This window comes from Epinephelus fuscoguttatus, linkage group LG16 (assembly GCF_011397635.1).
Source record: "Epinephelus fuscoguttatus linkage group LG16, E.fuscoguttatus.final_Chr_v1".
NCBI lineage: Eukaryota > Metazoa > Chordata > Actinopteri > Perciformes > Serranidae > Epinephelus > Epinephelus fuscoguttatus.
This window is the reverse complement of record NC_064767.1, coordinates 16,024,873-16,050,889: the sequence shown is the minus strand read 5'-3', so window position 1 is coordinate 16,050,889 and position 26,017 is coordinate 16,024,873. Positions and strand designations below refer to the sequence as shown.

The 26,017-nt window shown below is 40.7% G+C and overlaps 1 protein-coding gene across 1 annotated transcript in view; it reads left to right on the top strand.

Annotated features, from left to right (window-relative positions):
• The window catches only part of pgbd5 (piggyBac transposable element derived 5), a 42,585-nt gene extending 17,349 nt beyond the window's left edge, over window positions 1–25,236 (top strand). The window contains exons 3-7 of the mRNA XM_049599744.1: window positions 801–935; window positions 9,497–9,671; window positions 14,273–14,470; window positions 17,118–17,223; window positions 18,465–25,236. Coding sequence (XP_049455701.1) covers window positions 801–935; window positions 9,497–9,671; window positions 14,273–14,470; window positions 17,118–17,223; window positions 18,465–18,660 — 810 coding nt within the window. The 3' untranslated portion in view covers window positions 18,661–25,236. The remainder of the gene's footprint in view (window positions 1–800; window positions 936–9,496; window positions 9,672–14,272; window positions 14,471–17,117; window positions 17,224–18,464) is intronic.
• Window positions 25,237–26,017: the final 781 nt, after the last annotated feature.

The following is a 26,017-nucleotide window of genomic DNA, read 5'->3' as shown; positions in this document are numbered from 1 at the left end:
TTATAAAGGTGGAGAATCATAAAAGCATTTAGATAACTCGATAACTGCTTGGCTCTATTATTTTCCATCATATTTAATTTTTAATAGACAGCAGAACCACTGTTTTTGTGATAACTTCCTCGAGACATTTTCCCCCAGGTCTCAATGAATTTCCTGCATCATTCACAGCCAAGTTGAGAAAAGTCTGAAGGAGTAAACACTTCTTTTCTCTCTATTTTTACCACTTGGGACACAGTTACAGTCATGCCTTGTTTATTTTTTTAGATTTATTTTTTATTTTGTCTGTTTTGTTTTGTTTTGGTCTGAAGCTAAAAAGCGAACCACAGACAATGTCTTTCTTTTGTTCTTTTTTTTTTCTTCTCGTGGTTATAAAAAGAAAGATGCAGACAGACAGAAATACTGAAGCGGATAGCGTATTAATGCAAATATGAAGGACAAAGCAAAAACTGAAACAACAGAAAAAAGGGAAAGGCGTTCTTCTGAAGGCTTTTGCAGACAGATCGGCACAGCTGAGAGCGTGTTTCTGCCGGGGACAGTGTTTTCTCTTTCTACTGTATCACACTCACACACATACGAGACTTGTTAGGATCTTCGATTGGCTGCCTTCCCTCTCTAACCCTTCACTGTAATGTTACATCATCAACACAACCTCGCTCTTATGCCGCACACAAAAATACTTTTTATTCTCTCTTCTCAAGGCCAGCTCTTCTCCAGGAACACAATGAGTACTTTACTTGTGACTTGGTTATATAAAAATCCACCGAGACAAACTTACAGTAACTCATCCTGTGTGTTTGCAGGTTCTTCATGAGCCGTTGATAGACGAGGATCCGGTGTTCATTACCACCTGCACGGAAAGAGAGCTGAGGAAGAGGAAGAAGAGGAAGTTCAGCCTCTGGGTTCGACAGTGTACCTCGACTGGATTCATCTGTCAGGTAACAACAAACAATACTTAAGACGAATTCAGAAAGAGGTTGCGCGGCTTTTGCGGCCGCTAAACCTGCACAAATAAGATATAAATAAACTGTAATTCTAAGAGCACCCACACAAACTAAAATGTACCATTAACTGCGGTGCTCTCTCATTGCTCCTGTGCTATTTGCACCTATTTAAATAACGTAGCATGCATACATTTGATGTAAAATTGGTTCCTTTCCATGCAAATAAGCCTTATTGCAAAAACATTCCAATAGCTTGTTTGCAACCACATGACTATTATGATGCGCCAAACTCAAACAGAGGGAAAGAAGCAATAAATCCTTATGCTGCGTGATAGGATAAAGAGGAAAGGGAATACAGAAATGGTAAGATGAAGAAAACTGAAACTCATGTTTGATGTGATCCATACAAAGAAAAGTCATTTGTCCCACAACCAACGACTTGCCCGGCTTGGACACATCGTTCCACATATTCCCTCGCCCTCCAGTTCTCCTAACATTACTAACGTTACATAGCAAGCAAATTTAGATTCAGATTCAGATTCAGAAATCTTTATTGTCTGTCCTAACAGAAAATCTTCTTTGACGTGGCTTCACATACAAGACAATACACTGATTAGAAACAATCGCACAACACAGATTCTGAAAGCACACACAGTGTGTATAGATCTTAAAAACAAGTATAAAATTAAAACTGTAAAAATAGACAAGATAAAAGGTGTGGATGTGAATGAAAGTGAACAAGAGTCCGGTGTTGGTGAAGATTCACCAAGAGTCATCCAGGTCAGTGCTATACTGTAGGCAACTAGACTTACTTGAGTTCTTAAAGATGTTTCACCTCTTATCCAAGAGGCCTCTTCAGTTTATGGCTTCTTCAGAAATGAAGGAGTCTCTTGGATGAGAGGTGAAACGTCTTCAGGAAGCAAGTCCAGTTGCCTATGATATAGCACGTAGGAAGAGTCCAGTGGACTAAAAGTACTTTTTGGACAGATGGGTTCATGACTGAAATGACTGCTGTCTTGTTTTTGGCAGGATGAGTAAATGTGCTTGAGTATAACTGCCTTTGATATTCCAAACTAGGGGTGGGCGATATGGCCCTGAAATAATATCTTGATATTTCATTGTATTTTTGCGATAACAATATTCCTGGTGATTTAACAGATTTGTATAATATTCAGTAAAAACTAACAAATGAGAGATCATTTCTGTTTAGTATGTGAACAACAACAGTAACTCAGAGTGAGATTAAGATTCTGTATACAATATTAATAGTTCAAAAAAATGAAATCTACCACAAGTTACACATTTAAACAGCTCCCGAATACAAAAAAAGTCCCCTGGGATCTATATATATATAAATCAACAGGTGATTTCCTTCTTTTAACAAAATCCTAAATGACTGAGTTGTTTTTTTCCACCTGGACCTTTATGCTCTGCCATTTCTCCTCTAATCATCACGCTGTAACCTGTGACAGGCTGTTATGATACCACAACTATCACACATTCACATATATGGAGTTTTTGTGAAGTCACGAGCATCACGTAGGTTTACATTACCAAAGGTTTATGACAAAATCACTTGACGACACCGACTCTGCTGTGCACACAGCGAGAGAGGAGAGGGAGAGACGCTGTGCTGCTGCCAGAGGAGCCGCTGAATGAGTTCCCTCTGAGCTGTAAGTTGCTAAAAGAGTCTGAGAAGTCCGGGGCTGTTCATAAAACATTCAGGACGTCACAGTACTGAAGCTGCTCCTCTTTTTGGAACCACTGCGGAGTCAATAATAATTTCTCTTTCAGCCATGCTTGTTGTTGCCGTGGGTAACAGTATGACGTCAGTATGTCAACAAGCCGAAATATTGCAAATATCACAACATGAGTTTTTAATATGATATTAAAAAATATACCGGTATTATTGTGAATTAAATGATATGGCACACCCCCAATTCCAACTTAGTACATGGATGCACCGCTGTCAAGCTAACGTTAGCTAACTTTAGTTATTATTTTCTACCTACGAGTTCAACTGTCCCCAGAGGTCTGTTAAAATGCCGTCAGAAATCTGGGTCGTGGCTAAAAACACGGAGAAGTTGCTTTGTAATTCCTTCCAATTTGAGGCATGTGTTACACAACAATTTAATGTTAACGTTTGACACTAGTTGACTCCACTCCGGCGTACTGAAGGAGATGTTTTATCCACACCTGGCGATGTTTCTCTGTTTTGTTTTTTCTTCTCCCCTTTACATCTCACTATTTTCGGGATTTTAAGTGGCTTTTTTTAGACGGAGGTTTGTGTAGTGTTGCCTCCAGCTCACTACCCTCCATCTGTACAGTGCACTGATGTATGATGTCATATGCAAAGAAGCTATAGACAAAGCCCAGCGCTAATTGCCACATGTGGTTACCCAGTGATCATGGTAGCAGTGATTGTAGAAGGCAAAGGCATCGCCATGAGCAGATATATCAAAGGAGAATTTCACTTTTGACTTTCTGTTTCAGTTTCAGTTTTCTTTTTCTCTCTTCCATTGATCTGCCCACTGTGTTCTTGGCACAAAGGCAACATGTGTGTTTTTCCATGCGGCTTAATTCCAACAGATGCAAAAAAAAAAAGAAATTCACTCAGCTGCAAAACTTAATGGGCATGTTTGCTCTGTACTATAATAGTAGCCAATGTCTCTTGTGAATCAGACCTTTGGATGGGACAAATAGCGGTTTCAAGTGATGAGCAATTCACGGTGCTTTCAGTGGCTGCAATCCATTCTTTATGTATTCGCCCCTCAGTGTACTCAGCAATCAGGATCACATCAGTTTCAGGTCTGATTTGAGGGTGAAAAGAGGCAAGCAAGAGTGAAGAGATGAGAGAGAAAAGTGTATGAGTTTGTGTGTTAGCCATGAGGGTATATTAATTTGCTGCTTTCAAACTTCACGGCAGAAATATAATATTTTACATCAAAAATGCAAGAAAAAGTCGTCAGTGTGCCCGAAGTCAAAAACGCTCTCATGAAAACATCAGAGTCTTTGATCTCCACCAAGTTTCAAATCTCATTCTCAGGTTGTCGATGTTGCCTCGTTTTGCATTCAGCCAATTACTCGCCAGCGCTACAAAGAATAAAATAACTTTTAATAAATTGATGGTGAATGTTTGCAGGCTTTACACGCAGAAAACACAAAGTTTGATTTTCAAAAATGATCAAACTCATCTCATCGAAGTGAAAAATATCTTCTGGGCAAAAATATTCGTTGTCAAGATTTTTCTTCTGATGTTGTTTTAGATTTGAATAGCCGCCGGCACACGATTAGATCTGTGTTGTCACATCTCAGGCAGGCAGGGCTGCTCTGCTCACTAACAACCTTGCCCTTACTCCAACCTTCCACTCCTACGCCGGTTGCTTATATAACAGCACCATTTAACTGAGGCCAGGGACTGCAGGAGCACTGACAGACCTGACCGACCCTGACCATTACAGAGGACTGAGGAGAAAACATTATAAACCACAACTGGAAGAGGCTGCCATTCTTATTCTGTGTTGTTAAAGTGGTGACAAGTGATGGAGGAACCCTCCTAACTACTGCACTGCATTTGTGGATGCTAAACTGAAAGTGAGAGCGCTCATGTTTCCCGCAGGATGCAGCTTGTTAAAGTGATTTTTTATGACTGTATAAATATTATGCAGGACTCACGCACACCAGCACTGCGATACTGAGGAGCACCATCATTCACATAATTTATTTACCTCCAGTGATAACTAACTATGCAGCTAGACCTTTTTTTGACATATAAATTTGGTTTTATTTGTCCTGGTTTTGAGATATGTCTCTGAAATTTTCATATGTACCCTGGTACATTGAAGGTGAAGGGAATTTTTTGGGGTTTATGGTGCTCACAGTGATGAAACGTTGCATTAAAAATTCAACATGTCTCTCCAGAAATGGTGTCTGCTCTACTCAGAGACTGTTTTCAGAGAGACTGTTAGAGACTGTAATTTCAGTTTCAAGAGAGAGCATATGATTTAAATTTGGGTAAACCAACTCTTTAATCATAGTAACTATCATGTAGTATGTAGCTAACCTTAACCTCAAAGGATGGGGTCACAGTTTTCAGGCCTGTTTTAACACAATATTCAAGGGTCCTGATTGTTGCAGTGGAGTTTTCCTTCAATGTTAATGCAGACATATCTTTGACTTTGACCAAATTAAAGCATTAGAAAGCTTTTCTTTGACTCTATCTTCGTGTACCAGTGAGTCCCATCCCCAGTGTACAAGTCTATCATTTCTGTTCTCAACACTCCCCTATGGCACTGGCATCCCCAGCTGGACAGTGCACCATAGCACACTCCAAAAACTGCTCAGGAATGACCTGAAACCAAATTCCCCAGATCCCAATCTGATTGAGCAATTGTGGGATGCGCTAGTTTCCCAGAGGTACCTCTAATCCACGGTGGTGCAACTTTGTATTGGACTTGGCTCTGACATGTCAAGGCATGGACACAGAACCTCTGGGGGTGTTTCCTGTGGTGTCTGACCTGTTGGTTGTGAGGTGGGGAACCAGCACGTCCCACAGATGCTCGATCCGATCCGGATGTGGGGACTTTGGAGGCAAGGCAGCCACATGAATGCCAGGACCAAAGGTTTCCCAGCAGAACGTTGCATTGTGACAAAATTATCAATGTTATTCGCTTCACCTGTCAGTGGTTTTAATGTTTTGGCTGATCGGAGTTTATAATCTTCATCAAAAACCTCGCAAAGACTTCCGATTGTTCAGAACTGTTTTCTTGATTTTAGTTCTGGCCTTCCTTATTTTATCTTTTTTTGACATGTTAGTTGTTTTAGTCTCCTTGTGTTTTAAATGTGTTAAGTTTTAAAGTTAATTATAAATATGTTAGTATGTGTATGAGAATGTGTCAGTGCTGTGGAACTGTATTATTCTGGTGTGCTTGTGATGACTTGACTTGCTCACAATTGGCTTCATGTGTGTTCAGTCAAGCCCCAGGTGATTGATTAGGTGCATCTGTAGAGTCACCCACATATAAGGTGACTCACGCCTCGTTTTGCACTGAGGAGAGTCCAACATGGACTGAAATGTTTGCAATTTTTGCACATTTTTTCACATTTAAAAGAATTTAAAATCCAGACTCTAGTTTCAGTCTCTCTTGTTCTCTTTGTGCGTGTCCTCCCTTGCTGAACTGTCCATATGAACAGGTTTTGCTTGCTTTAATTATCTGTCAGGTAACAGCAGACAAACTGACTTTAAATGTCAGTGATGGGCGGACACAATCCTTCTTTTGTGAAAAATATATTTAAAAGTTTATCTGAAGCTGTTATGAGGCTTCAGCTGTCTGAGTTAGTCAAACCAAGTCGTTATCTTCTTGAGTCTTTTTAGAACAAAAGTCTCTTTTTGGGTTTTTGTGTTGAGTTGTGCCTGAGGGAGATTTTGTCCCTCATCGCTTGCACTAGAGGCACAATGGGAAGAGACCTTTTTAATCTTTTATTTTTTAACAATAACACCCAGTGCAGTGCAGTATTTAATGCTGGCATCAGAAACAGAATAAAAGAAGGATGTTAGTAAAGCATGCTCACATTTTCTTGCTCAAGTATGAGAATAAGGAACTTTACCAGGCTTTTGGAGAACTCTGGTGGAAAGTACAGTGATACAATAATCTCACATTGTAAAGAAAAAGGCTTTTCACTGCAGAGATCCCATAAATAGATAGATCTTGGGCATAAGACTACGCTGCAGGGGAAGCGTTTCCTTCTTTAGCCTGGATGTAGTCCAGAATTACAATAGCGGAGTCAGGGACCAACCACGATCAGAATTTTAATTTGCTGTTTTCTCTTTTATTGTTGCTTTATATCGAATGAAATCACATCAATTCATAATTTTTCTCGTAATCCCAAATCTCCTGTGTAAAACGAGTTGTGCGAAAGACGCATCCCAGGCTCCATCCTTTAGAGCCATATCCCATTATCCCATCCATTTAACAAATAAGCATTAGCATTCACACTGACTGTGGCCATTTGGCAGTCACTCAGTCTTTACCAGTCCGTGGATGTGTGCCTGCACTGAGATCTTCTCTCTTTAAATGAATTGTGTCAAGGGAGAGAGAAAAAAAAATTCAAAGAAATAAAATGAGTTAATGGAGTGAATCAATGAGATTCCATTAGCCAGTGCACCACACGGGGACACACACACACACACACACACACACACACACACACACACACACACACACAGAGGCATGGACTGACCACTTAGTGTAATAGCTAAAGGCCTGACGTAGATGCAGACTAATCAGGCTAATGCCGTTCAGCTCGTGAACAGCGGCAAGAATATAAGGACACTGGACTCTTTGAAGGTTTGCATCTCTATTTGTATATATTTAATAATGGCTCTCTTTGAAGGTCAGTCTTTTCTTCATATTTCTTTTGAGACTTGTATCTTCAAGGGCACCATGTACCAGCACAGCTCAGTCCGCCTTTATCCAGAGGAACATATCTGGCCAGATTGCCATGAAATATTCATATCACAGCCCTCAGTGGGCGCTCTTAAAACACCTCTGTGATCCCCTCACAGTTTGGATATTATAGGTAGCTTGGGATGTTTTTAAAAGTTAGAGCCCAACTTTAGGTATCAAAACTTATTTGGCAGATTACCATGAAATTTACTGAACACATTGATGTTCTCAAGAGGATGAAATCTTTTAATTTTTGGACTCTTTATGAGCTTTCTTCTTGTGGCAACATCAGACTAAAATATACTTTTTTGCTGTATATATTTGGGTATTTCCTGCCTTTATGAGAGACTTAACAGTAAAAAGATGACAGGAAATGAAGGAGGGAAAGAAAAGGGACCTCGATTAGGACCTATTATGCAGGTTCATACTTTTTTACTAGAACATGTTTACATGCTTTAAATAATACTTAATTTTTCTCACACTGTCTGCTTGAATATGCTTGTATTCACTCTCTTTTCTGTTTTCTGGTATTTGTGGATCAAATTTACTTTGTAGTTTGTGCTTTCTATGATTGTATTCCTCCAGAAGTATAATCTTTTCCTCCTCTGACCAGTATGGTTTTCTTGTCTTCTTTTCTTCTGCCATTCTTTCACTAACTATAAGCCAACTTTGTGAGAAAATAACAGGCATCACAAGCATGAGTCCAAGCAAATCTCCATGGACAATCAGCAGTTCACCAAACATTTTTATTCTCCTCCTCAGATAAACATCATACTTAACTTTCCGTGTGTGGGTGTGGGGATGTGGGGGTGTAATTTCCTGCCGTTTCCAGAACTTTATCTTAAAGCTATAGTTGGTAATCCTGTTCAAAAACACTTTTTGTTATACTGGGTGAAATGGTCCTTCTATCCTGAGAGTAGTCAATACATAATGTGTTCAGAAAAAGGGATGAAAAAAATCCGACCTCTGTGGCAGCTTCAGGCCTGTAAAAACTCTGACCAATCCCTGCCATTCGGTGCGAATGGAAAGAACCAATCAGATGCCTTCATGTCTCGTCCTGCCCGAGCCCCCCTCTGTCCCTCCCTCCCTCCTCCCTGTGTGCACTCATCACATGTCACCATTGCCGGAAATATTCAGCACACTCCTCAGCAGAAATACAGAGTTAGCAGGAGTTTGCTGACCAATGGCAGAGAAAATGCAGCCAAAAGTACCACTTCCAGTGTTACTTGTAACGGCTCGCCCCGCTAAACAGGCTGAGAAAAGAGAGTCGGCACTGACGGGAGGGGGAGGAGGGGGTGGAGCTTAGAGGAGGTGCCGCTTTCAAATCTTGCTAGCTCTCCAGCATTACCAACTATAGCTTTAATACTTGACATTTTACCACAAGGTGTTCTGTCAACGACATCTATTTCCCCATCACAATGTTTCCCCATCACAATGTTTCCCCATCACAATGTTTGCCAGGTCACTCTGCTCCAAGACTTCTCTCCAGAGCGAGACCATTCAGGGTTGCTCAATTTTAGTAAACAGGTTTTGCCTCTAACTTGACCTTAAGGGTCAAGTATTTGTAGGCCTTTTCATCACCACACTTTCAACCCAGTAAATAAGTTTTCCTTAACAATGGATTTTTTTAGGGGATTCTGTGTAACTGTGTAACTGTGTAAGTTCCTAAGCCACAGAGAAATTAAGTCTTAAGTGTCATACTCAAGGAGAAAACCTAAGGTGTTTTGTGCAACCAGTCACAGATATATTTCAACCTGGCATTTTTCCCATAAATGACATCGGCATATTGCTATGAAAATGCATTCATGAGTTTATGTATACAGGTAGATTTTGATTTAAGGCACTCCTGGCCTCTTCCCTAGGGCCACCTCAAGGGAAATTTTTTAGCCTCTGCTGGTAAGATAAAGAAAAACAAAATCATGAAACTACTGTTTGTTCCATCACACACTGCTAAAGAGTGAAAGTTGCAGCCTTGCAGAGGGTTAAGCCTTAAATAGCAGCTGCAGGATTTTCTGTCCCAGAGGACAATAAAACCATACTGAAATTGAAGTAAAGTTTGTTAGTTTTATGTCTGTTTTATCGACGTGTTTTTTTCCGCCCACGCTGCAGATCTCAGTCCATCTGAAGGAGGGCACAGACAGTCTGGCCACCTTGAAGAACAAGCCTCAGCTCCACAGCCTTGTGGCCAAGCAGCTCTGCCAGAACATCTCGGGCAAAAACACCATCATCTTCACCGGACCGTCCATCACGAGCCTCAGCCTCTTCACCGAATTCAGCAAACAAGGTATACAAACGAGCTGTAGCAGCAGATATTTGTCGGCCTGTCTCGGTCATGCTGCGTAAGTAAAACACCTTTTCTTCATCCTCCTCTGTCACCTCTCGTCGTCTCCCTTCTCTGCTTTGGTGTAGTCTCTCTCCTCATCTCCCTCCCTTTTTGCATTTTTTATTTGTTTATTTGCTTTTAGTCATGTTGTGACGATGACATCCCCAGGCCAAACAGCACAGGGAGGAACAGTCTGTTACGTTTCACCTTCAAATATCAGCACCACAGTATGCAGATAGAATGATTCATTTTCTTTTCTTCATCTGTCCGTACTTACACCCCGAGTGAAAAATCTTTAACCACATGGGGGATGTGTGAAAGCACGAGCATGCCTCTGTCTTATGTCAGTGAAAACATGGGCCAACAGACTGTTCTTGTATTTATCTGTCAGCTAGGGAATTAAAAGTTTCCAAAACAAGATAAAAAACTTGATGTTGAGATTTTGTCAATGCAGAATTCCTAAAAACAAGTCAAACGAATATGCGACTGGTGTAACATCTCTTCCTGATATGAATTACTGTGTAATAGTATCTGTCAGGATTTCAAATATTCACATTCATGGCTGCAAACTCCTGAAACAAAGACAAATTGCACTAAAAAGAAGTGGAATTACATCACTAAACTTTGACAACTAAATCTCCCACTAAGTGACTCGTTGAGATTGATGGTTTTTTGCTGTTCAACCAACATCGACCAGCAGTTCCAGCATGCGCTTCAACAGTCTGTTAATTGTCTTTTGACGTGCACAATGCATCATGGAAGATTCAGCGGGGAGTGTTTAGCCTTGTCACGGCTCAAAAAATCAATAGGTAAAGTGGACACTTTAAAGACACACCACTTACTGCAACACCTGACAGCTACACCTTCTGAATCCAAACAGGTTTTTTTTGTATGACTGTTAGTAGCTTATATTCTCAGTGTGAGATATTTTATCAGGAGGCAATCTGCAGGAAATAGTTCTGGAGGAAATTGTGATATTTTATGCTGATAATCCGTCTTTGAAGCAGGTTTCCACAGAGCTCTGATTGTCATGCTCATTATACCAAAGGCATATTTTATTATGAAAGCATAATCCTGTTGTGGTTATGGTGAGTCACTTTTGAATACTCTTCACTGACCTGTTTTCTTCTTTCGTAATAATAGCAAAATATGGGACAATGTCATTGTGACATAAAAGGCTGAGAATGAGCAAATCAGTGACGGCAGAGAGCTAACATTCAGCACAACACATCAGGTTCCTTTGACATTATCATCACCATGACTTAAAGTGAAAAGTTTTACACCCCTGTTATCAAAAATACTGCAATTTTAAACTCAGCCGGGCCGAGCTGCAGAACGTCAAGTCAAGAAAAACATGTCCAGAGATAAAATCAATATTTTGTCATCCTAATTGGGCAAAGCTACCACAGGGCTCAGCTGGAAAAAAAAATAAAAAACTGAAGGCATTGTCCGACATTTTTCTATCAACTTTATCACACTGGATTAATTAGCAGAGTTAATTACCTCTGCAGCACTTACTGTGGACACATACACACACACACATGTACTGTACTACACAGATAGACATCATTCTCCAAACTGAGAACAAATCAGCAGCGCTCAGCCATATGATTGTTTGGTCGCTGCTCATCCATGTAAGAAATAAAGAAATTGAATGGGTGGAAAGACAGAAAAAGTGAAAGTGGTTCAGCTGTGAGGACGATAAACTACAGCAGTCACATAATATGAAGAAAATCAACAGATACATTTGAGATGCTGGAACCAGTGATTGTTTTTGGCATTTTTGATTTAAAGATAACTTAAACAGTTAAATGAAAACCAAAATAATTGCAGAGCAGTGACTGTATAGTAATCAAAAGAATGGACTACATCAGTATAACATCGAACCTGCATATGTGACTCCTGTGTGCTTAATATGTAATATGTAATATGTAATATCTGAATCTACTGTGAACTCTCTTATCACAATGACATCACATTCAGAGGGTCAAAAATATTGAAGTAGGAGCTGTTCAGATCAGATCAGACGCTCAGAGTTTGGTTCAGAGCATCTCACCGTGATAGTAGTCGATCAAAATCGAGCTCGATCTCACATCCAAGACAAACGATAAAAAATAACACAGAGGGACGGAATTCATAATATTCAATTCTAGACAAAAGGAACCTCAAATTAATTTTTATCTCAGTTCACTAGAGGAACAGTGGCAGCATGAACTGAATGACAGTGGGGCCAGGCTCACCCCAAGTACAACAGAGGGGAGCGTACTCCCGGACGTCCAAGAGGACCTGCTGGACGATTTCCTGGTCAAGCTCCAAGAACAGCGGGAGAACATCAAGTCCGACTATGGACAAGTCCAGATGGACTCTCCAACCAGCGATAAGAAGTTGCAGAAATTGCCCAAGGGGAAGATCTGCGCAATGTTCAGACAGACGCCAAAAAATCTTGAGGTGCAGACTTCCATCAATAAAGACCTGCGCGCTGACTTGGAGCAGGTGAAGGGAGCAAGGAGGCCCTTCATAAACAATTAGAACAACAGCTGTCGGAGCTCAGACAGGAAAGGAGCAAGATGGCTGAGGATCAGAATCTGAAACCACAGCTGGAGAAGACCTGCACAATGCTCAAGACCACACAAAAAGATCTTGAGGTGCAGACTTCCATCAGTAAGGACCTGGGCGCTGATTTGGAGCAGGTGAAGGGAGCAAAGGAGGCCCTTCATAAAGAACTTGAACAACAGCAATCAGAACTCAGACAGGTGAAGAGCAAGATGGCTGCAGATCAGAAAGAAATAACATTTCTGAAACTGCAGCTGGAGAAGACCTGCACAACACTCAAGGACACACAAGAAGAATTGGAAGCCAAACAGTCGGAGCTCAGACAGCTGCAGACCAAGATGGCTCAAGAGCATGAGGAGCTAACCTCCACCAACAACAATCTGCTCGCCAAACTTAAGCAGACGAAGGGTGAGAGAAAGGCCCTTCAAAAAGAACTCTATTTGATTAGGTGGGAGCACGATGCCGTAAAGCAGCACTGTGCAACGGCTGAAAACACTGCAAAGCCCGCAACACTTTACCAGATGGTGCGACAGCATGACATGGATTCAGCAGAATCTGAGGTTTGTCCATGAGCAGAATTGATGGAGAATGATCTGGCATATGAGCAAGCTAGAGGTCGGGCCATTGATCTGGTATTGAGCCAGATGAGAAAAACTCTCCGTAAACAGAAGGAGGAGGCCAAGACGACTCTGGAGACATGTCAGACCTCCCATCAACAAAAACTTCTGAATAATAATAATGATAAACTTTATTTATACAGCACCTTTCATACAAGAAATGCAGCACAAAGTGCTTTACAATAAGGGCAGTTAAAGCACTGAGTGCTTCATATGAAAATAGACAGAATGGACATTAACCAGATAAGGCAATTTAACATAAAGGGACATTTAAAACAGTTTAAAACATGAATTAACTGATTCATAAAATCATTTCTAGAGTTCTAAAATTATAAATCGTAAAATCAAGCTAGTTTTAAAAGAGTTGCAGCAGCATGAAGTGTAAAAAGAAAGAGCTAGTTAAAGGCAAAAGTGAACAGATAAGTTTTTAGCTTTATTTTAAAAAATATTTAGCGAGCTAGCTTCCCTAGTATCTACAGGTAGTGTGTTCCATAGCTTTGGGGTGTAATTGACAAAGGCTGTATACCCGATCTTCTTCCAGCTGTTGCTTGGAACCTCCAGTAAACCAGCAGCCGATGATCCCAGTGTTCTTGGAGGAAAATAGTTAACAAGGGACTTACCAATGTAGCTCGGTCCAAGCTTATTTACGGTTTGTATACAAAGAGGAGGACCTTCCTGTGGTTCTGGTTAATAGCTGAGCTGAAGTCTCTCAGTGGTGTTTTTTGGGCAGCCAGTAAAAAGTGCATTACAGTAGTTAATTTGGCTTGAAATAAAGGCATGAATATATTTCTCTGCATCTTTTTCATTAAGAAATGGTCGCACCATGGCTTTGTTTCTGAGGTGGAAAAATTATGTTTTCGTCACCTTGTTAATGTGGGACTTGAAGCTTAGAGCTGAATCAAGGATCACACCAAGACTTGTAACCCTGGATTTAATCCAGGGAGTTAATTTCCCCAGATTATTAAGCAACATTTCTCTTTTTGTTTTAGGGCCAACAAGCAGCAATTCAGTTTCGTCTCCATTTAACTTTAAGAAATTATTGCTCATCCATTTATTAATTGCCAAAAGACAGGTAGGAATGGAGTCTATGGCTGCAGCATCATTTGGTTCAGCAGAGATGTACAGTTGCGTGTCATCCGCGTAACTATGGAAACAGACATTGTGTTCTCTGATAATGTCACCAAGTGGCAGCATGCACAGTGAGAACAATAATGGATATACCATGAAACCATGATATTTTCTGGGATTTTTGCCACTGATACCATTGCCACCCTACTACCACTTGGTATTTGATCCATAGTAAATGTGTCTGTGCAATATATCTGTGTATATACTGTTAGAACTTCTCTCAGTTGCAGAGTTATTTATAAAATTGTATTTTTCCCTCTCCAGATATCTACTGCTGCGGTCTGCTGAGCACCAGAAAGAGTGACTGTACAGGCTTACCACAAAGCATGCTGGTTTGCGGCTCCACGCCAGCGCAACGTGGCCAGTCCCGAGTTATGATGAAAGGCAGCATGTCCCTGATCAGCTGGTACAACAAGGGACACTTCAGGTTCCTCACTAACGCTTATTCCCCAACAAAGCAAGGTAAACACTGCTCTGATGTACCCAGAACTAAAACTGTGAAAGTAGATTCCTGTCATTGAATTATAAATATTTTAAGAATTTTAGCACTGACAGGAGACACTACATGCAATATGCATCAGTGCAAAAGAAATGCACATATTTATAGTTGGAATAAACCACAAATGTGCCATAAAATTCGAAAAGTCTCGCCTTTGATCTGTGGGTTTTTTGAGAGAAAATAAGACTAGCTCTTCTGTCATTTTGTATGCAAGTTACCATCAGGTGAATTTGGCACTTCGTTAAGCATTCCTGTCTGAAAAAAAATCAATGAGAGCTTCTAATCCGCGATAATCCGTTTCCAGGAGGCGACAGGATCATGATATTCCCCTCCTCTTACGGAGTAATCCACTCTCATTGAAACAGTTTTGTTAGGTTTTAAACTGAGTTGAAGGGCTGCGGTGTGTTTGAGCTCTTTGAATGAAGAGTGTGGGAGCAGAAGCCCCGGATCAGTTTAACTGTTATTATCCAATATTGATTTTCTCTTTCCTCTGTGAGTGTGTGCATGGGTGTGTGTGTGTGTGTGTGTGTGTGTGTGTGTGTGTGTGTGTGTGTGTGTGTGTGCGCAACTGTTTTTCACTCTGTGCAAAAAGGAGAAGAAAACAAGTTGCTGACAACATTTTGTTCTCATTATAACACGTATGATTAAACCATATCAAGATTAGCGGTTGTTACACAGGTAATATTACGTGATTTTCTCAGTGGTAACTTAAAAAGATCTGCATGATGGTAAATAAGGAATGTGATCTAAAACATCAGGGTATAACAGCACCATTATGGAGATGTTTAAATTTATTTTTATCTCCTACTTACATTATCCATTAAATATTGCTATTAATAAAATCCATACCTTTAATCAACATTCACAAAGACTTCATCTTGAAAGCTTGGTTTCAAGTCTGACAACATCCTGTTGAGCCGTGTCAGATACATACAGAAGTCTTTATTTAGTTCACAGCTATTTTAACTAGATGTTGTAGATACAAAATTAAAGGTACACTATGCAGGATTGTGGAAGTGACATTAAAAGCCAAACCCAGATTCACTCTTGTTTTCTCGCTATAGTCACGGGTTGTTGTTTTTTTTTCAGAGCTTTCTGTCTTAGATGCATGCATCTTACGGTCCGGCACGTGGTTACTACCTTTTGATAAAGCCTCGACCTCGTGAGAGCACTTTGGGGTACACGGCCATAAACATCCTGAGAGCAGAAAATAAGAACATACAGGCAGAGGGCAGAGCCTCTGCAGAAAAACACGCCACCACACACCTCTAGTGGGTTGTAAATGATGATTTAGAAGGATTACAAGGAATATCCTGCATGGTATATCTATAGGCATAATTCTGCAGCTCTCTTGTGTATTTGTTGCCTCAAATCTGCTCAGGAAGTGATTTTGCCAGATGTTTGACATTCCCAGAGAAGCTGAGGTGTTTTTCATGGTAAAGAATCTGAAGCAAAAACCAATGATAGTACAGAAAGTGACGCGAGCGTTTAACCAGTAATGTAAGAAATGCTATTAGCTACATGTGTAACTGCTAACAATAATAATAGCTGCGTTTCCATTTACCTGCTATGTACCTATTAAAAGGTATTGTGCATGCATGGCTCACTGTCACGGCTTAAAGGGACTTAAATGGAAAGCATTATTAATGTTATTAGATGCACCTGTGCATTTTCTGCTTGGAGAAGTCTGCATTCTTTTTCTTTTGCTCAAGGCAAATTCTTTCTTTGCCATTACAAAGTGCTTACGGTTGCATGGAGTATGCATTGGGACATACTACTTCATCATAACATTGCACCTTTAAATTTGACCCTCCTACTCATATATCTGTTCCAGTTTGTAGCATGAAATTAAAAAGAAAAATGAGATTTGAAATCTTGATGTTATCACTTAATGTTACCTTTGAGATACAATGACAAGCAGCCATTGGCTGAGCTCGCCAGAGAAGGTGCTCAACCCGTAACGCTCTGCTGTTGTTACTTTGCAATGTATGTAATTTTAACATTCAAGTTATGACTGCATACTGACAAGCAGTGTTTTATTGATGACAGTAAAATTACATATGCATTTCTCTGTCATTGTTATTTTCATAATTGTGTCCTTTTGTTTTTAGCATTTATCTTAATGATTATTTTTGTAGCTTCTGTCAGCTGTCAACGAGCTGTCAAGCTGTCAAGCTGTCATCTGTCTGCCACTCAGTTGATGTAACGATTCTTCAGCTGTGCAGATGACTGTGGGTCAGAGTAGCCAAAAACACATGCTGGCTGAACATCCTGGTGTCTATGGCATGCTGCATTTGACATACTATATATATATCGGGATGTACTAAATCTTTTTCTGGCATAGTATGGGTATTAGAACACAATGCGAGTGTCTATCTGTGTAAAGAGGCCATTAAACAAAGCAGCCCTGCAGGGAGACCGGCTAAAAACATAAATAGTAACAAAGCACAGCTGGAAAGCCTCTCTCATGTAAAGGGGCACTTCTTTTTCCTCTCCCTTGTCTGGTTGTTGGCCAGGTGACTGCATAATCTGGAGAATCTGGAGTCCCTTCAGTGGGATCTCGGCCGTGTGTCTCTCACTCTCATTCTGTGGTTTGTGTGTTTGTGGCAGGAATCATCATTAAGAGGAAAAGTGGGGAGATCCCATGCCCCTTGGCTGTCGAGGCCTTTGCGGCGCATCTCAGCTACATCTGCAAATACGACGACAAGTACAGCAAGTAAGTGCAACACTGCAAGTTGATTCAAGATGATACAATTACCGTGTAATCTTTAAACTGTTTTCCTGCCTGAACCGGTCCTATTTTTTATGTAGCATGACATATTCTGCCCTTACAGCGACAGATACATCCGTACATACTGTTTTATTACACAATTAAAGCATCAAAAGGTTTTTTTCCTGCTTGTTACTGCTTGGGGTCCCATTCCAGCCTTAATGATGACTTTTAAAGTAACTGACTGGCAAGACTGTGTTGCCTTTGTCAAAAGGTTATCGCGGGGTCTGAAAAATGAGGCCAATGCAGAAGTGCCTTAAACCTGCATTCTTTTAATGTCCAGCAGGGCGTGACTCCAAAAGAAAGTTGCATAAAGAACTGTGAGAAAATAAGAAGTGCCACGTAGCCCATCAGCTGCAGAATAGCCAATAGTGAAAGCAGCAAGCAGAATAAACTGAGGGATTAGTATGTGTCATGTGGAAGTGTATGCCTCAGTGTGGCCCTGCGTTAGTCGCATTACTTAGCCTCAATTTTATTATCCTTACTTTTATCCAAACCTACGTAGAAAAAAAAGTCCACTGCACTTCAGAGCTTTTCCTCGGAAAAATAGCTTGTAACTTTTGTGGACGCTACCATGCTACAATGAATTAACTTCACTACTGAGAAGCTATTTGACTCAGAAAGTAGTGACGTTAGCACCATGCTGCTGAGAAATGCTGTTTTTAACAATGAACCATAGCATATTAATGTATCCTATGTGAGATGTGTTACATTACCTTAGTCTTAATCGTTCTTATCTCAAGCCGAACCATGATGTTTTTTCATACAAGTAGTGTGGGTGCAACTGCGACCGTTTCGTAACATTACCCAGGTATTTAAAACTGTGACCATTAACAGTCGCATACAAGCCAGCAGTAGGTAGGCTAATTTAGGAAATGCTCGTGTGGGTCGTACTCAGAGGTAGAAGGTATCAAAGGACTTGTGTAGTAGTATGGCTTGGAGGATTGGTTGAAAATTCAAGGTGGTGACAGTCAAACTGCCAAACTTGAGGACACCAATGAGTGACATCACAGCGGCTACGTCCACTTCTTTTCCCCAATCTATGGCCATGCACTTGTTTTTGAAACTTGTTTCCAGCATGGCTGTTAGAGCATATTATTTATAGTAGAGTGTTAATATTACTCATTCATTTAATAGAGGATCTTTGAGTAGAAACCCTGGAGTAAATAGATATGTTTCTCCCACAGGTACTTCATCTTCCATAAACCCAACAAGACCTGGCAGCAGGTGTTCTGGTTGAGCATCAGCATCGCCATCAACAACGCGTACATCCTCTACAAGATGTCTGACGCCTACACAGTCAAACGCTACAGCCGAGCGCAGTTTGGAGAAAGACTGGTCAGAGAGCTGCTGGATTTAGACGACTGCTCCCCCACACAGTGAGGAGGAGGAGGAGGATGAGGACAGCAGGAGCGCACAACAAAAACACACACAAACACAAACACAAGCCCCACACCCACACTTACACTTGATTACGGTTGTACAGACTCTGCAGTCTGTGTCGATGTGATAATACTGAAGCAGTGCCAAGCCGATGTCTCTCTTCCTCTAGTTGTTTTCTGTGGTACTGTAAATAGTTATTAACACACGACTGCACACTACACAATAGAGAATCATGAGCCATGGGACAGTTCACATGCCTCAACTGCAACTTTTAACCATACAGATTTACTAAGGATTTGTCAGCAGGAGCTATTTCACAAGCAGAGATGCAGGCGGAAACAATGAAACCGGGATGAATTCACCCTTAAATGATGTCAAGTCTTAACTCTTGTCAAAGAGCGAAGTTCTCGATATGAGCCTGAATCTCCCGTGTGAGTGTCCAAACGTGTGCTCGTCAGGCGCAAAAGGCTACATGTAGCTCGATATTTACACTCTGCAAAAACACCTGTGACCCTGTAACAAAAGCTTAGTAAACAGGACAATGGTGTGTCCACACGCTGCATGCATAAAGAAACTGGATCGTGATGTTCTCTTGTTCGGTGTGAAAATGATTTCTGCTCCAGGTGGGTTTTTGAAACTTTTTTTTTTTGTGAGTGTGTATGTATTTAGCAAGTGGAACTGCCATTTGTGTGTGTGACGCTGAGCCTGAGGTACGTACGGCTATTGTGACCCAGATGTGTCGTGTTGCTGCATACTGTGTACTCGCTAGAGGAAGACTGTCAGGTGATGTAAAGCCACACACAGCAGTGTGCCATCAGTTCAAAGCTTCTCACTTCTAAAAGAGCCCAGAAAATATTAAAAGGAGACTTGCTTTGGGATTTTTATTTTTATGTTTATTTATTTATTTATTGTATTTCTCTTAGGCTTGGGTGTTATCAAGGTATTATGGTATATCATGATATTTCAAAATGCCGATGGTACGATACAGACGCTCCTGTTTCTATTAAACTCATACAGAGATGCTGTATCAAGGTGATGTAGTGCACAGCACACACCACCAGAGGTCAGTCTCTACTGGTGGAACTGGCAGCTGAGCTGAGAAAGATGGCGACTGCAAGTGGTGGGGTAACGTTGCAGGACTGTAATCATTCATACCATTTATTCATACCACCAAACACAGGTTGAATAAATGTCAGGTTTTTTTCTCTTTAATCTAAGCCGAATACAGAACTTTTAGAGCACGTTACACACTTTCCCACACCACAGCGGTCAAGAACCTTTTGCTCTCCGGGGTGAAACACCTGACAGCAACAATGTTGTTCTTACCTTTATACCGTAAGACTTGAAATATCAATACAGCGCCACCCAGTGTTTATCCCGGTAAATACAATTCAGGTCTGCTGAGTGAAAAGATACCGTCCAAGCCTTATTTCTCTAAAACATAAATATTTATGGCTAATAGGGACATTTTTAGTGAAAGTTTTGGGTGGGGAAAGCATTGTTAGGTTTTATTTATTAAGAATTTAGCACTTAAAAACTCAGCTGATTTCCTTCATCAGGACTGTGTGGGTGAGGTTTGATCAGATTTGATTGACAACATAAAACAACAACCCCACAGTCTACTTAATCCTAACTTAAACAATGCTCAATCCTGATTGGTGAGCAGTGAGCAGAGCACAGACAAAGACACAAATACATACATTTCCCATAATAAATAATCTAAATGGTTCCAATTTGGCAGAAAATGTGCTCATGCAGGTTTACATCGCTCATAATAAGAGGCGGATGTAAAAAATAGATTTTCAGGGTCTTAAAAAGACAATAAATGCCATCAGATCTGCAGCCTACGTTCGCACCAACACTTCCAAAGGCGGATAAACTTATCTCATTGGTCCCGACTTATTACTCATGTAGTTAACTGTGCTTTGCAGGGCACAACAAGTTCAAAATCTCCTTGATTGGATGTTAAGTAAGCCAGTGTTGCTAAGCAACGAGTACAATCTTGGCGAGTGGGCAGGGGGCTTGAATAATATTGCTTGGCAAGATTTAGGAACAGGAACTGAATTGCTGGTGGCTGATAAGATGAGAAGATGTCCCAGAAATCCAAAATGTTGCAACAAATCTTGATGTTGATAAAATTGGTGCCCAAATCTCATCAGGATCTCCAGAGCTGACATCACTTAGCGATGACATGATTTGACGATCTAAAAAACCACAGCTACACTAAATATTTATGAGAACATTTGCAGCTAATAGTACCTGTGGGTGTTCTTGCTGTTATATATGTCTTTAAAAAATCCTCTAATACCTTCTCTGACATGGAGGCATGGATACATTTGGTTGTATTCTTGCAGCGGCACATTTCTTGCCAAGCAACAGCTTTAGACCTGCCACCTCCTGCCCAGCCAATGAAAGTGTTTATCTGATTAAAATGCACTTACAGTCTCCACACCATATGACTACACACACTGCTGTGTGTAGCTTTAACAAGGACTCTACAGTCCACTTTGCTTTGCTTAACATGTTATGCAGTCGACATGTTATCGTCACGCTGGAATCACGTAATGAAGACTTTAAGTGAAAGGTTTTTATGTGTGCTTGCTCGATCAGCATGGTTCGATGTGTGAATACGTATTGCAGTGAGATGACGGTGTTTACGCTGGCAGAGCAGAGTTGTGGAGGGATTTTCGCTGGCAGGGCTCATGCACTTTGTCCCATCACGGTCTTTGCACTTTGAGGAGAGTTGTAAAGGTAGCAACATGTTTACTAGATAATCCTTTTAGTTTTGAACCCGATAATAGTATACACTGCTCTCAGAAAAAATATGGGAAATATGAGTAGATAAGTTCTGTAAATATACGTAGATTAATGAAATGAATTATATGAAAAAAACGCCAATGAAAAAAAGACAATTAATGACAGTAACCAAAACAGAAAAGATTTCCACTGTAGATTTAGAGAACAAGGTGAAGTATGTATGTGTATATTTTGTTTACAAATTACTGTACTGAGTGTATGTCCATAACCACTCTGTCACTAAGACTCAAGATTGTGATTGTTTTTTTAACTTTTTCACTAATCCAAAGCATCGTTGTTGTCATCGTGGCTCTTGTTGTGTCTAATCACTGTTCACCTCGCACTGTTTATTGGGGCTGCACCATATGAGGAAATCGTTGTTGAATATCATGGTAGCGATATTACGTGTGATAAATTAACAGATATTAAAGTGTACTCAGTTTTCTACTGCTTTCAGTGAACTGTTAAAACACAAAGCACTTACTAGCTCACCTAGTAGAGCAGTTGCCCCGCGTACAAAGGCTTTGTACGTTCAAGTTCAATTCCAATCCGCGGTCTTTTGCTGCATGTCGTCCCCCCTCTGTCTCCCCCTTTCACTCTGGATCTGTCCTGTCTAATAAAGGCAAAATCCTGAAAAAAATATCTTAAAAACAAACGAAATTAAATTATTTACAGCATTCTTTTATCGAACAAATTGAACATTGAACTCAACTCAAAAGATGCCAGTAAGACACCAATGATTACAAGTTACATTTTAAAGTGCGGTTTCCTTATGATATACTCACTTTCAGCTGACTCAAAAAGATCCCTTGGTGCAATACCACAGTCTTTTTGCTATGTGTCTATGGAGCAAAAGAAAATATAAACAATAAAACACTATATTTTGCAGCCCTACTGTTAGTCATAGCAGGCACCCCTTGTCATGTTATGTAGTTGTCAACTGGTGATTTTAATACAATGTTTGATAAATAGCTCACAGGTTTAGTTTGAAAGTGACTGGGTTGTATTATGGAAAAGAAGTACAGCTGTAGCCATTTTAGGAACCCATCTCACTTGTTTAACTCAGACCGCCAGGAAGTGTGCAGGGCTTTGAGGCCAGTTTTCTTAGTGGCCAAAAAGTGGCATTGCGACTTCCAGGCTGTCACCAGATGCCACTTGGTCCCAAAAGACTTTTCCCATGCACTTACATTGGAAAAGAGATGTCTGTAAATCGGTGGACACGTTTTGAGTGTCACAGCTCCCGCAAAATGACTAATTTCACAAATTTTGGACTTGAGCCCGCTCTGTTGCACCTGTAAACACACCCACCAGTGATGTCACAGTGCACTGACACACCCCGAAGTGCACTTCTACATCACTTCAGAGAGGTGAACTGTTCGCCCACTGCAGGTCAGAAAACACAGCATTTTAAGGTAGTGTCTGAGAGCCTAGCTACTAGCACACCTTCTGCTGTTTCTTGTGTCGTTCCATGGTTTGCTTTTTCCGCTCCTGTGGATAGTAACTGCAAAGAACTTACACTGATAGTCTTAAGTAACGGGACAACTACTGTTAGCTACCCAGGAAAACAAAAGCGCTAACCTCTTCCCGTTTTGATTGCGCAATGATTGACACACTTCCTTTGTGCTGTATATCGAGCCCTCAGTTTCTCGGGAGATTGTACCAAGTGGCAGACAGACTTGCATAGTGAAAGTGAGGCTTATAGGCAAAAAATCTAAATGCTGATACAACAGTTAGTATGATATCTTACAAATTAGCACCCCTACAAGTTATGTTAGGTTTAGGAAGAGAATCGTGGATGGGTATCACGTGATAATGTGACATCATGTACGTATGTAACTTAAAAAACGTTGACTTTTGGTTTACACGGGACACAACCGGTAGTCTCTTGAGTCAAAGTCCTGTGTTTATTTGACCCATCCTTCCACCCCTACCTCCTTGCTATGTGGAGTTAAACTCTCTTTACACTACGTTACCTGACTTCTTCCTTTGCTTCCACCAAGTGAGGGATGATAGCCTGCAGTGTAGAGGTCACATGATCACAGCCTCCTGGATCATGATTACATAGATTATATACGAATTATAGTGCATCACTTTTTGTAGGTATAAGTAAGAGCAGTGAATGAGAAGAGCCTGCATTATTCTACAGCCATTACACTGTGCAATTAGCACTTACTTTGTAATGATAATAGCAAAAAACTTATTTCCACTTTAATAATGGACTAAACATGATGTTGCATCAACATATTTCCAGTGCAGTGATATTTGCTGCATTTTAGGTTCCTATAATAATAATCATAATTTTGGGGGGGGGGGGGAGTGTTTGCAACAGTCCGTGAACTGAAAAAAAACCCCATCCATTTCATTCCATCAATTTACAACATTTTGCTCTCATACGGGGAGAAATTTCCATCATATAAAGGGCAGAAGGGCCAATTTCTCCACTGAGACTAACCTCAGAAGTCCTTGATGCATGCATGTCTACCTGCAGGGCATGTTGTGGTCTGAGTAAGGGGCAGGGATGCAGTCATCACTAACAGAAGCAGAAATAGATAAGGCACCTTGAGAATAGCAAAATTACACCTCGACTGTGTCACACAATGGTGAATGGTGAAAAATTGTGGTCACACGTTTATCAAACTGAGCTGCATCTGTAAATTACCACTCAATCTGCAGCTGATGGTGGACTGATGCAGATCGCCAGGGATGTGTGTGACATCTGCAGAGGTTGTCTGTAGTGCTTCTATTGCTTGGCTCAGACCACAAACAAAAAGAAATTACACACCAGGGACTCTGCAAGACCACGGTTAGCTGGCGACAAATTATACATCAGTGTTAGAGGGAGAAAAAAGTGGTAGTATTTGAAGTTTTTCTGCCCATGCAGTAATACTGTTATCACCCCAGCTGCAGACGGAGAGCTGAGCGGCTTCACATCGTCTCCCTTTTTATCATCTATCAGACGAATGGGGCCGAGGATCCTCCCCTGTGATGCTTTTGTTCATTGAGTTCAGCTCGTTTTACCCCACAGAGATCAAAACCACGGCTTCATTTTAAATTCTCAGGTTGATCTCTGACGTGATTATTCTGTCCAGCTGGCTCTATTGATCCGCCATGAATCAGATATTTCTATAGTGCCTTTTCCACTCATTTTTCCCCTCTCACTACAGTGGTTTGGTGTTGTTGATGTCCTGGGATGGAGTTGCTGTAGAAGATTAGAACAGATTAGATTTTAAAGATGAAAATCCTGTCCTGCATGCTGTGAATAATAGAAAGTGGAGAAATAAATCTATCACCTCCACAGCAGAGTTATAGTAGCTGGAAGTGTTTTATGCAGCCCTGTGCCCTTGTCCCATTGCTGTAATAGTTCAAGTAATATTTCATTTCATTTTAACACAAATGGAGTCAACACTGCATCCTTTATTAGGGGTTTAAACAAACCTGGTCCAAATAAAACTGCTTTGTATGTTGGGTAATTTTACCTGTAGAAAAAAACATGATAGTAGAAAGAATGACAGCAGATCCAAGTGATGGATGTGTTTGTTTACATGGGTAAACTACTATGTAGGAACCTAGTTTGCATCTTAGAGGAAGATGGGTGAGCCCCACTAAAGTCAGAACATCCCGTCACCAAATTAAAGCCTTAAAACAAATTATAACCAATATGAAAAGCAGAAGAGAGATGTCACTGCGTCTTACTACAGTTTCCCTCTCCTCTCCTCTCCTCTCCTCTCCTCTTACAAGTAGCAGAGACGTCTGATATCTTTCATTTATGCTCATTTGTTTATGTCAGATGTGCAAATGGGAGTAAACAAAGCCAGATGGGGAAGGAGCGAGCTACCGTGCAACCGCTGCGACGGAAACATTTGTCTTTCATCCAGCTTTGCGAGACACACGATGATTCCCTAAATTATAAAAACTTGCAAAAACATGCCATTAAATAAATCACCCTCACTGTCAGTCGTCTTGTGAATGCAGTAGTAGTACAGTGTAAGATGTATGTGGTGTGCTGTGTGTGCCATCCCTGTACAGTCTGTCTGTGTTTATATCTGGCGAGAGACAGTTGTCATAAGAGTGAGTTAAGATATTTGATAATCTCAGTCATTAACCGTGGATGTCCTAACGAATTTAAATGGCTGACCTCAGGGCTTCATAACTAACTGCTGTACAATATAGTCACGTATTGAAATAATACACTAAATGGACTTCTATAACCTTATCAGGTGCTATCAAACCACTGTATGAGTAATAGAGTTAGATTTGTTGTTGTCGGGAGCTCAGCAACCAAAATAGAGAACACCAGGGTCGTGTAGTTCAATTTTTGGCAGATAAAATGTCAGAAATATTACTGTCACCAGCCATCAAAAGCAACTTAAACTGCTCAAGTGGTAGAAACTCTTCCACTTGGGGTTGGTGGCTGCAGGATGTTGAGCACTGTGGGCTAAAGTGTTATCTAGTTTCGCAGACGGGCCAGAAGGATGTGTGTATGTGCATGTAATGTGGAATAATATGTGTAAAAATAACTGGTGTGCACTGGACCAAATAACTTTCTAAAAATGTCTGTGGT